Source organism: Electrophorus electricus, chromosome 19 (assembly GCF_013358815.1).
Source record: "Electrophorus electricus isolate fEleEle1 chromosome 19, fEleEle1.pri, whole genome shotgun sequence".
Classification (NCBI taxonomy): domain Eukaryota; kingdom Metazoa; phylum Chordata; class Actinopteri; order Gymnotiformes; family Gymnotidae; genus Electrophorus; species Electrophorus electricus.
The window spans coordinates 7,820,499-7,833,770 of NC_049553.1; the positions used below are offsets into that span (position 1 = coordinate 7,820,499).

General features: G+C 43.1%; 1 protein-coding gene across 1 annotated transcript in view; it reads right to left on the bottom strand.

Annotated features, from left to right (window-relative positions):
• zmp:0000000660 (arf-GAP with Rho-GAP domain, ANK repeat and PH domain-containing protein 2) overlaps positions 1-13,272 on the bottom strand; it is a 60,448-nt gene that overhangs the window by 26,626 nt on the left and 20,550 nt on the right. Inside the window, exons 11-15 of the mRNA XM_035520093.1 lie at positions 12,938-13,137; positions 9,332-9,417; positions 9,057-9,239; positions 7,056-7,230; positions 2,539-2,670 (exon numbers count right to left, since the gene is read on the bottom strand). Coding sequence (XP_035375986.1) covers positions 2,539-2,670; positions 7,056-7,230; positions 9,057-9,239; positions 9,332-9,417; positions 12,938-13,137 — 776 coding nt within the window. The remainder of the gene's footprint in view (positions 1-2,538; positions 2,671-7,055; positions 7,231-9,056; positions 9,240-9,331; positions 9,418-12,937; positions 13,138-13,272) is intronic.

Here is a 13,272-nt window from a genome sequence, read left to right on the forward strand (position 1 = left end):
CTCACAAGTTTCAGTGTGAATCCACATTAGAATGGGGAAAACTGAGCATTCAGAGTGACTTCAAACGAGCCGTGGTCATTGGTGCTAGACTAGCCAGGGCCAGTATTTCAAAAACTGCCAACCTTGTGGGGGGTTTTTTCCCCTTGCAGTGGTGTCAAGAGTATAAACAAGAATTATGTGATCAAGGAAAAACATCCAGCAAAAGACGATGCTGTGTACATAAACAACCCGTGGATGAAAAAGGTCAGAGGAGGATGTCAAGAATAATTCTGACAAACAGGCGGTACAGAGTCAAGCAAACTGCATCCAAATACAATGCTGATGTTCCAGCTAATGTGTCCAAATGCATGACTCATCGTTCCTCAGCGCGGATGGCCCATCACTCAGATGACCAGTTCAAGTGCCATTACTGTCTAAGGAAAACAGAAAGCGAAGATTCTAGTGGGTGAAAGAGCACATAAATTGGATGGGAGAGCAGTGGAAAACATCGCCTGGTCAGGTGAATCCAGACTTCTGTTGCACCGTGATGATGGCAGGGTCAGAATTTGGCACCAGCAGCATGAATCGGTGAGCCCTTCCTGTCAGGTGTCAACAGTTCAGGCCAGTGGACGTGCAGTAATGGTATGAGGAATGTTTTCTTGGCACACCCTGGGTCCTCGGAAATCTGTGGATGGATGTTTGGATGGTAGGGCTTACCTAAGCATCGTCGCATTGTTCATGGCAGCTGTTTACTCTGTGGCGGAAAACTTTCAGCAGGACGATGCACCATGTCACAAGGGTCATATAGTCATGGATTGGTTCCAGAAAGACAACACCAAGTTTTTCTTGCTTCCCTGGCCTTCACAGTGCCCTGATCTTAATCCTATAGAGCATCTCTGGGACGAGGTAGAGCAGGCTGGTCAGAGCATGTCAGTAGCTCCATCCAATTTGTGGGAAACTGCAAGACGCTGTCCTGTCTGTATGGGCCACGATTCCTGCAGAGCAATTTCAACACCTAGTGGAGTCTATGCCACAATGAATTGCTGCTGGTCTGAAAGCCAAAAGAGGTCCAACACGCTACTAAATGAGTGTCTCTAATAAAGTGGCCATTCAGTGTGTGTCCACAAAGAAAAAACTAAAGTCTAACAGATGAGTTAGCACAAGCTCATCGAAGCCTCTGCACAGCCAGCCACACTATAAATGATTAAAGTCAGGTTTTATTCATATAGCTATTAGCGATTTTGAGGCGACCTGGGAGCACAGGCTTAAAGAGGGTTGGGAACGCCTTCCTCTCTTTGGAAGCATGACACAGCATTTCTCAAGAGCAGGAATTGCATTGTTTAAGTAGCTCCTTTGAAATTTTCAAAAGAAGCACTATACTTAAGATACTATTACCGGTACCAAACTCCTGCAAGGTTATTAATAATAGATAAAACAACAACCTATTTACTGACCATGGCTTTCAGAGGCAGCATGAGGGTTTTAATCTCACCCACTTAAAGGGGCTGTAATGATTGACAAATAAGGGTGGGGGTACTAAAGTGCACAGTGACCAAACAAAAATCTCAGACTAATGTACTGAATTTTTTAGCACATTGTTGAAGAAATACGGTACAAGCTTTGAGATGGTTACAGAATTAGCTCTCTAGCTACAGGAGCAAGAACAGCCGAGATGGGGATGGGGTGTGGTTCTTGAGTAAAAGCAAGTTTCATGTGTTCACGTCCACTGATCCTTCAAAGGTCTCCTACCAAAAAAAAAAAAAAAACCTTTCTAAATTTTAAGTCAAAGACCTTCCCCACTTCTCAGCTTTCATTATGAATCAGCACACAAATGCACACGCACAGGCACACGTACGCACACACGCGTGACACAAAGGAAGCTCAGGCGGAATGTTGTAGCAACAGAGATTCCCCTAGGGAAGAGAGATCCCCCCCCCACCCCCACCCCCCCCAAGCTGCACACATGGGCCCAGTACAGGTATGGAGCCCTTTCATGCAGCCCCTCTCCCTGGGGAGATCTCCAAGTTGGCTCCCCCTTCTCTCATTACGGGCATGCCCAGAGTCCCACTCCAGCTGTTGGGTAGGAGTGCAGTGTGCGCTACTGACAGAACGGAGGGAAAGAAAAGCGCCGATTAAAACTTTTTCAAAGGCCTCTGAAGAGCAGCACCTTTGTGGGATGGCGGCCGGTGTCTTTGCCAGATGCTGACATTACTTACGCTTTCCTGCCAACTATTTTCAATTACAGGAGTAAAAGAACAGACACAGCAGGTGATCAGAGAGCAACCACTACATAGCAGTGTAGATAAACGGACGCAGTTTTGAGTAGTTAAATCCCCCCCAAACATCTGGTAAGATAAATGTGAAGTGATTATTTGAATGGGCGCACGAAGGGTAATGAACTGGACAGATGGACATATGGAGGAACAGGCCCAACATGGACCAACCTTCTCATGTCCAGCGTGAAGGCCTAGGAGATGAGTGTGACCATTAGCGTGACTGAATGGACAATATCCTGATTGCGATTTAGGCTCACAGGGCTAGACAGATATATGGACTCACAGTCTATTCCTTTTCTGTCCAGGGTGGCTGTGGTCTTGAGCAAATTGGCTGGAGAGTAGAGAAATCCATCCATGAAAGAGGAAACTTCCACTGGAAAACTAGTGTCACCCATCATCTCTAGCTTTGCAAATTCTGAGAGAGAGAGAGAGAGAGAGAGAGAGAGACAGACAGACAGAGAGAGTGTGAGTGTGTTTGTAAGAAAGCACTGATTATGAATAATCCCATAAGTTGCTGGAAGGTGAAACGCTGTTTGGGCAGTATACATCACAATCCTATTATCAACAAACCGTTTCCAACACAGGATATTTATTCTCTCCTGCCTCTGTTTATAGCACATTCACTAAAAACTACAAAGTCAACATGAAGGAGTCTGTGCACCTCAGAAGTCTGCAGATAACCAGCGCGTTTGTCAAGAGGTTCAGACTCCCGCTGCAGCGTTCTCCTGAACGCACTTCTAATGTACATATTTATTCGCCCTCTCCCAAGGTCACTCAACAACGGATCCTTGCAGAACTTTCTGACGTTCACAAAACTTAAAGGGCAAAAACTGGGACCTCCCCCCCCCCCCCCTCTCCTTCACTTCTTAACATCTTTTGAGCATTCAACCTTATCAGTTTCAGATTCAATTAGCTAGTATGCACAGGTTCCATTTTTGGCAGGACAGGCAGCAATACCTGGGAGATTTTATCAGGCACCTTCAGCCCCTTTCAGAGAGCAAGTTCAAAAAACTTTAATTGAAAAGTCTTTTTAATTGAAGGGTCTCTCCCTTTCCATCGTGCCCCTCTAGCCTCCAACCTCTCTTCTTCGTTAAGAGTGGGATTAGAAACAATAATGAGTTGGGAAGACAAGAACTCCGAGGTCTCGGTAGTCAAGACTTTTCATGCATATTTAGCATTTAAATAGACATATTTAAATTATCTCATGAATATTCTTTTTTTTTTTTTTCCTTCTCTTCACTGAAAGACAATACGGAAGTAAAATTGTTTGTGAGCGACCGGGAACATGATTCTCTGAACGCTTTAAAGGGCTTGTTCTACCAACAGTCAAATCAGATTTGTCTGTACATAGACTGTGTACATGTTCACATGTATTTGTGCATCTGTCTGTCCCCACCTGTTAGTGGCAACACTAGCCTGTTAACTGTGAGGGCCACACACACACACATGTACACAATGCGGTTAATGAGGCTCTGTTTCCATATGGACACAGAGGTGGCTCTTGCAGTGGCCCAGTGCTTCCACACTGTTAGGGAGGTTATTACAATGTTGACAGACCACTGGAAAACATTTGGGGCTCTGCTTGGTGAGGGTGGCCTAATTGGGCTTGCTGGCACCCATCCTGAAAGAGGCCTCAAATGAGCAGTGTAGCAGTTTAACAGCTCAATCCAATCAAGTTCACACACGCACACAAACACGCTAATTAGAGATACTTTCGGAGGAAACGATCTCTTGAGAATTGGGGGGGCGGTTCTGTCATCCTGTGACAAATACCCATTCCCTGACAACCAGGTGACCCTAAACACCAATTAGGACTATTAGCAGTAAAGAACCAACCAATCAGTGCAGATGCTGTGAATAAATTATCCAAAACCAGGGTTGCAGGGAAACATGGCCTTGTTCAGAGTCTCTTCACATGTTTTCTTTAGAACATTAATCACATTATTTCAAATTTCAAAAATTGTAAAGCTTGTTAACAGCAATGTAATTTTATTGGGGTTGTTTTCATAACCCTTTCAAACCGTCATTCTGGCTCTTGTGTTTACTTCATGTGATGTACCTGCAAATGGCAATAATATGCTTTCTTATGAATGGTTTGGTTATCTTCATTTGCTTCTTGTTTTGTTTATCCTGTACAGCAAATAAGTGCTTTCATTAACAGCAATAAACCAACAGTAACAACTTTATTAATAAACAATAGTGCTGCTCTACCAGTGTAAACCGGGGGGTGGGGGGGCTTTAGGGTAGGAACAAAAAGAGAGGAATGACAAAAAATATTCCAGGCTGTAACCCATAATACCAGATCTCCTTTTATGGACAACACTATACCACAAAAAATACTGCCGTCTGCTACTGGACCTAGTCCATGTGTCCGACATTTAACTGACTGGGCCAAATCCAAATCTGAGGTCAGATTTTGTCCATGGCATCAAGATCGTAAATTATTCATACATGCACATAAATTAAATAACACTGATTATATTATTCACCAATTAGTTACAACTTTAAAATCAATAACAGGTGACGTGAATGGTATTGATTACTGCATTACAATGGCACCTGTGAAGGACTGGGATCTATTAGGCAGCGAGTTTTTGAAGTTCTTGAAGTTGATGTGTTGGGCAAGCATAAGGGCCAAATTGTGATGGCTAGACAACTGGGTCAGAGTATCTCCAAAAAATGACATGTCTACGTAAACATTGTTGCAGACTAAGAACCCCACCCCATGGCAATGGTAGTCCCTAATGACATGTCTACCTAAACATTGTTGCAGACCAAGAACCCCACCCCATGGCAATGGTAGTCCCTAATGACATGTCTACGTAAACATTGTTGCAGACTAAGAACCCCACCCCATGGCAATGGTAGTCCCTAATGACATGTCTACGTAAACATTGTTGCAGACTAAGAACCCCACCCCATGGCAATGGTAGTCCCTAATGACATGTCTACGTAAACATTGTTGCAGACTAAGAACCCCACTCCATGGCAATGGTAGTCCCTAATGACATGTCTACGTAAACATTGTTGCAGACTAAGAACCCCACCCCATGGCAATGGTAGTCCCTAATGACATGTCTACGTAAACATTGTTGCAGACTAAGAACCCCACCCCATGGCAATGGTAGTCCCTAATGGCAGTGGCCTCAAGCAGCAGGATGGTGCACCCTGCCACACTGGATAATTGTTCCGGAATGGTTTAGGAACAAAGAGTTCAAGTGTTGACTTGGCCTCCGTATTCACCAGGTCTCAATGTCACCGAACATGGAAAACAAGTCCGATCCATGGAGGCCCCACCTCGCAACTTACAGGACTGCATCTGCTGCAAACATCTTGGTTCCAGATACCGCAGGTACGCTCATGGGTCTTGTGGTGTCCATGTCTTGATGAGTCAGAGCTGCTTTGGTGGTACAAAGGGGATCTACACAATATTAGACAGGTTGTTTTAACGTTATGGCTGATTGGTGTATATGGGATATTACATAATTATTTTCAAAACTGTCAACTGTTTTTCAGTAAAATATTTCTGACAAAAATGTACCTTAAGCTAAGCTCAATACTATTCAAAAGTGCTTTAGGCACTTGCTTTTTTGCTTGTGACTGGACCTCTTTGCTTGCTGTAGATACCATCACTAATCACTCCTCATGTTGGAGGTGCAGCTGCCTTGCTGGGAGGGTCCTGTATCCATGGTGGAAATACATTGATGGAAACTCTCCATATTCAACATTTATTCACCCAAACTTGGTGGGTAAAAATCTAGATAAACATGCAGGAATTGGCAGTGGTCTGTTGGCATTGTGTGACATTACATTTAGAGAGCTCTCACAATCAGGATATTTCGAAATATAGAATTCTTACTCAGGCAGAAATAACAGTCTGAGTGATGTATTGAGTTCAAGCAAAACCAGCAAAAGGCAGTGTATTTCTATTTCCATTCATCCAGTGCGTAGGTCCAGAGTACCACACAGTGCCGCAGACATGAGGTAGCAAAGTTTTATCCTGATCTCCAGTTTAAAAATCACAAATAAGACTTATGATCAGTCTTGACTCTCTGTTAGAGATTCCTGCACAGGTAGTATATTTACCCCAAATGTAGCAAAATATTGTCAGGATGGTCAACAAAGCAGCACTTATTCTTCTGAAGTTTAAAACAGAGACACTCCAAGACTTTAGGGGTGTGCCAAGTCCGTTCGGCCTCGTGTTACAGACATCAGCACACTGACATGCTTAAACATGTCCTAAAGGGAGGGAGGGATGGAGGGATGGATGGATGGATTCAAATTCTTGGCAAAAGTCTGAATTTGGAATAAGCACATTTGATTTAATACACAGCAAATGTTTTTCGCCCAGTAACAAAATTGTTTTCAGCAGTCAGCTGCTACCGACAATATATTTGAGTTAAAATACACCTTTGCTAAAACAAGGGGTTTTTGTGTGGCTGAAATGTAAGGTTTCGAGCCACCATGATGGCGAGTGGAGAGACTTGACATTCAAATATGATGAAAGCATAAGGGACAAAATACTGCATTACCGCATTGTGGGAAAAAATACATTACAAAAAGTCAGACGCAACAGGCCGGGGTTACATGCCTTCCTGCCAAGAGCACTGTGGCAGTGCTGAGGAAGCAGTAACCCTCTCTCCATCCTCTGCTACCAAACAGTCTGGATAGCACAACACTGCTGTAATGACGGTCATTATTTCTGTTTTCAAAGGAGGTAAAATGGCCACCTCTCCCCTCTCACACACACACACACACACACACACACACACACACACACACACACACACACACACACACCTGAGAGCTGGTTATGATAGAGGAACTCCATCTGAAGCCTCTGTCCACCTTTCTGAGCCAGTAGGTAAGGGGTGGAGTGGTCAGGGTCTCCTGTAGCACACATCACATCCGCCCCACTAAACACCAAAGCCATGGTCTCCAACACATCGGACTGGAGGACGGCTGAGCAGAGGGCCTGCAAACACACACACACGCAAAAATGTTTATATATGTCCACAGAATACAATTACAATATCTTGGCATCTGGTGTTAATAGTATTTACCTTGTGCACAAACGTGCACCACACAAACACACACAAAGCTCACCATTTTTTGACCAAATTACCCACTGCTTTTTGCAAAAAGAAATATGCAGAGCTTAAACCACAATATTAGATACTTTATAAGAGATAACTTGGGTGGACACAGCCCACAGTCCACATGATGCCATGCACCATTTTGTTAGCCGATCTCCAGCCTTTCATCACTGGTCAGTCTCTGCCAAAAGGTCTACTGCTGGCTGGACATTTTTGGACCGCGGACCACCGTCAACTCAGGAGTGACATAAAAAAACAACGGCACTGCTGTGCCTGATAAACCTCTACCGGCACAACGCCCACAACCATGCCACTACCACGTCAGCGTTAGCACTTACTTGAGAACAGTCCACCACCTAAAGAATATCTGTCCACTGACGCATGACAGCAAGCACAGGAATTCAGACTTCCTAATCCCTGCCTCGCCCACCTGCAAGAGCCTGCATTCCTTGCCATGGACACTCAAGTAATAGTTTAGGACCGTATGTGAGGGCGAAGGGGGCAGCTGGAGGAAGAACGCAGACAGTCAGATTAACATCTGGCACAGAGGGCTGCAGTGGGTCGGCAGCAGAGTGCAGCTGCCTCCAGAAACGGGCAGAGCCGCTGCTTCTCCAGTACAGCCTTTCATCTAGAGAAAGCTGCAGCTCACACAGCAATTGATCTGTATCAAACAGGCCTAGTCCTGCAAAGACCTAGGACTTCCAAGCAGCCAACCGCAGAGACACACACACACACACACACACACACACACACACACACACAGAAAAAGGTACACATAGGCATTTTAAAACCACAGATTAATGCTTGCATCCATCAGTTTCCTATGGTTTTCAAATTTATACTCAGAATAGAACAATAAACAACATATGAAAACTTAAATAAAACACTCAAGAATCATAGTCTCACCATTCCAAGACTGGTGTGTGAGAAAACATCAGTTAAGAGCAATATTACACATCCTTAATTCAGTCACAGCCATGGGTACTTATGTACCACTGTCTTTACCACTTCTGTATTGTGTGCATGCTCTCTCTCTCTCTCACACACACACACACACACACACACACACACACACACACACACACACACACACACACACACACACACACACACACACAATCCACTTTTTCACACTGAGACTTTTCAGCCCAGTACCCATCTCGTCTTTCCCCTCTGTCTGGAAAACAAAAGCTGTTGATCGGAGTTTGTGCTGACAATGAAGAAAACAGCTTCTCCAAGGCTTAGAGAGTAGTCACCCAGGACAAACTCAGCACAAAAATCCACGCACACACACACACACCGCTTATTTTGAATAAAAAAACTTATTTTCTATTGATTTTTTAAAATTTTATATGGGAGATATTAGAAACATCGATCTCTGAGGGCTCACATCCTGTTCACAGGAGAACCATCCAAGCTGGACTCGAACAGCAGGGGTTCTTGGTTTAACCTTGGCAGTATTTTCCAAAAAGTCTATGGGAACCAGTTACCATGGAAACTCTGATTTAACACCTGGGTGACCAGGTAAGCTGGCACAGAAGCACAGAATCACACACACACACACACACACACACACACACACACACACACACACTCGTGCAACAAATGATAGCATTAATGGGCCTTTTAATGAGGTAGAGCAAAAAAAATAACGTGATGTCAAAGGCCACCATAAACATATCTCGTACAAATCACACACACACACCTGATTGAGCTCCTCCTGATTGGTGAATCCCTCCAGAAATCTTCTGTACTTCCTCTCTCTGTACTTCCGACGGTGAAAAGTGGCTCGCTGTTCGGGTGACGCCCCCATGTGAAGCTCCTCCTCCAGTGGAAGATTGGCGGCCCAGAAGCTGTTGGCATTGTCATTTCCAACTTCCAGAAACAGCTTCACAGTGTGGGAGAGAATTTGGCTACATCAGTGATTCATTGACATCGATGAGGATTGATTGCAAAAGTGTATAGTAACATAGTAGTTACCTCCACCAGTTCATTGGACCAAATGCTGATGTCCAGTTTTAGGCTGCGGACCTGAGATATGCCAGGGCCCAGAAATCTGTGTTGACCTGTGCGTGCGTGTGCACGCACACACACACACACACACACACACGAGAGAAAAAAAGTCAATTAACTGCTGACCTTACAGTAGCATCGCTTTAGCCACACTGAGAGCAGAGGCCAAAACTTAGTTCATTTACATTTACAGACTTAGCAGACATTCTTGTCCAGAGCAATTTATAATAGTGCTTTATGTCTCCATGGAAGGAATCCTTATCCTGGTACACAATCCTGAGTCTAGGGATAGCATAGTTAAAACTCAGATCTTCTGACAAAATGTTAACAAAAAGAGTGTTGCCAAAGCTGGACAGGCCTGGTTACCATTACGACAAACACGTCCAGTTTAACCAGTCCTGCTAGCTATCGTGTGGTGTTCTACCAATCAATACTTCTGGCTAGAAGACTCCTCCAAGTTCAAGATGGTGCATTTAAAAACTTGTACAACAAAAGAACCTTCACTGTGTCCCAACAGTCACACTTTGCATCAGTCTCGCGTGCAAATACTGCGATTTGAAAATCATCAACCCAAAGGCCCATCAACCCCATTACATTCTGTTCTATAGGAAATATATTTTCCCTTTGATCAAAAAAAAAAAAAAAAAAAAAAAAAAAAAAAGCAAAAAGGCCTGGAAATGTGTTACAGAGCAGCGGGTACAGAGCACGCCATTGCTTCCACTGGAGCTCATTACCCTACTAATCCCAGCTAAACCAAGACCCTATTCCTCACCAGCCACTGCACTAATTGCAAATGAGAGGCATGAAAAAGGCATTAATTGCTAATGAATCATGAGTAATTAATTGTGTTTACTGGTCTCAGTGTTTGTTTAGCTGAACTTGAGGCGTCATCATAGTCGTTGTTTGTGGGAGAAATGGCTGAATTAAACATTCACAGAAACACGTTATATGAATATGGATTAAGCGATCCTCTTGTGTAATTAGCGATAATATGGAGAACTCGCTTCCCATCAGAGATCATTAGAGCTGTCCAAAAGAACATGTAGTGACTGAGGAGAGCATTAGTGTGTCATACTTTCTGTTGCAAGTTCGGTTAAGCTTTTCCCTAAAGACAGCTGGGCTCATTTTCACTCCTGCCTGAAGCACTTAATATTGTTTAGTGACCTAAGGTACAGCATTATAACAACATGCAAATAATGAACCCAAAAAGAAATATGCTTTTCAGATACTGCCTCAAGAAAAAAAAAAAAAAAAAAAAAAACAAGGCTAAGGGTTAAACACATCTGTCTGTCTAAGGCATTCCTAAGGTAACGAAAGCTGATAAAAGGAGAATGTCCATCATTTCAGTGCTTATTGCAGTTGCACCCGGAGAGGCACAAACACCTGAAAACTGTCCAAAAACAGAGCAGGAATGAGGGAGAAACCCAGAAGGAGCAAGCTGTAGCTGCCCATCACCAAGACCTGGAAATGTTAGTCACAACTGCAAAAGTGGCTGAGCTGCACTGTCAGACTGTTGAAGCTGAGAAACCCAATGGCAAATCCTGGCTGCCTCTTCTCGGGGCCTGCCACGTCTCATCAGCAGCCTCTCACTAGACTTTCTCTCTCCTTCCCTCCCTTCACGGCTCCCCTTAAAGCCGCTGACTCAGTCAAAGGTAGTTAAATCTCTACTATAGATGCAAGCTATGCTAAAGAAGGCATTAAGGTACGTGTTCGCCTATGCAGCAAACTCCCCCAGCTCCATTACCCCCACGTTCAACTCCTTTCCCACTATAATCACCAAGTTTAATATGAAAATGGCCCGTTAATGGGGGCATCATTTTAGAGTCATTCAAGTAAAGCGAGGAATTCTAGTTCACACAATTTCAGTCAGCTACACCAACCAAAACGCCCTAAAATCACCCAGCTAACGTCATCACAACTATTGTCTTCTTTACAAGTTATACTTGTCTAAAATGAATAGCAGCAATATCAGGATGATACTGAATTTAATGTACTGGTTAGAATAATTCTATATAAAGTAACGGTTGTTACAGATTAAAATGTGCCTCATTTTATTAGGGACAGTCAGTTAGGTTGTCACATGGACAATATTAATATTTCATCTATGTTACCAGTTATGTGTCGCATCCATTTCACGCTTTATTCATTATTATATGTAAATGTATGTTATTATATGTTATAATGTAAATTATTATAATCATTATACAGTGAAACTACTGTCAATCAATTATGATCAGTTTGAGTAAGTGTCTGGGTGCACTAAACAGACCACGGAACAGGTCTACATAATTTTTTGCTAACAGCAGCATAGTTTATGCCTGGTTTGCACCATTTGCATCTTATTGTGGCTCATTTGCATATCTTTGTGACATCACAGCAGACATATGCAGCTTTGTTATGGTGAAAACTTTTACAAGTTGCTTTTACAAGTAAGCTGGTGCATACTGTATGACTGGGCGCATGATACATTCCTGACTAAGAGCTAATGAGTGATGACCTTCCAGTAAAATGCAGCCAGTAAACAATGCCCACGTTGACAGGCAGTGGATCATAACACAACCGGTCATAACACAACTAAGCCACAAGTGACAGGACAAGCTTTCGCCAAAACCTGCCTGTAAATCCATCATGGATGTTATATTCAGAATGCAGAAATATTAAATGCCTTTATATTGATCAGATGAATCTGACTCACAATTACCCTTAAATGTCACATCACTATTAAGATTTATTAGCCCTTAGTTCTCAATGCTTGTCCATGGTTTTGTCTGAAATACAGAGAGCTGGCGGTCAGCAAAAACAGATATACACACCACTGCAGCCAATCACTCACCCCTATGTTAGAATGAACTTGCACAGTGATATTTTCTGTTAAATCAGACATCGTTGTGAAATTTCAAGCATCTAGTACATGTTGTTAGAAATTCTAATATCAGAAAGAAAGGAATAGATAAGAAATCAATATCAATGTTATATACCCAATAACAAAAAGTAATACAGAAAAGTAATAAAACGACAAGAAATCTGCAAGTATTTTGACTCTAGAACAGTTTAGGGCTATACAGAGTAGTTAGTGAGCAACTGGATAATTATGGTTTTTATTGTTTTGGTTATGCACTATAGCACAAAGGACTGCAAATGAAACAATGACTATTAAAAAGAGTAAAGGACAGAATGTTTTTCAGGGCATTTACAAACATATTGAGTAAACTACATAGGAATGTTGGACCCTTTATCCATAGTGTATTGAAGTACAAAGTCAAAACAACAAAATTTGTTTTACTGCCAATTACTTGCACCCTACATTGTATACATAGCCCTAAATAAACATACCTGCTTAAACACCCAGCAGGTTCAGATTCTCAGACACTGCCCCCTGCACTGAACACAACCACGACCCCAACCAATCATATTACTCAGCACCATGGATAGCACTGCGTGGAAAAAGTAATGGCAGCAGAGTAAACAAACAAACAAAAAACCCAACATCTACTCACTATATCCTAGTGTGTGTGTGCGTGCGTGTGTGTGTGTGTGTGTGTGTGTGCACTCGTTTTGTTCAGGGGTTTATACCTGCACACAGTTTACAGATGACCACTACAAGGTTGATAGAGGCCCACTCAGGGCGGGGCGCACGACAGTCTGCACACTTCCTGTTCGACTGGTTGAACCAAACCTTCTCGGCCACCTCGTAATTGGACAGAGTCTCGGCGATCGATTCCTGCACAGCCTTGACCCACTCTTCCCGCTCTTGCTCCGACTCAGCTGTGAAACTGAAACAATTGATCTTTTCAAAATGCCTCGTTATCGATTTGATTTTATGGAACAATTAAAGATGTACATGGTACCGGGTGGCTGTAATGGCAGCTGTAGGGTAAGAGAGAGAGAGAGAGATAGGTAAATAAAAC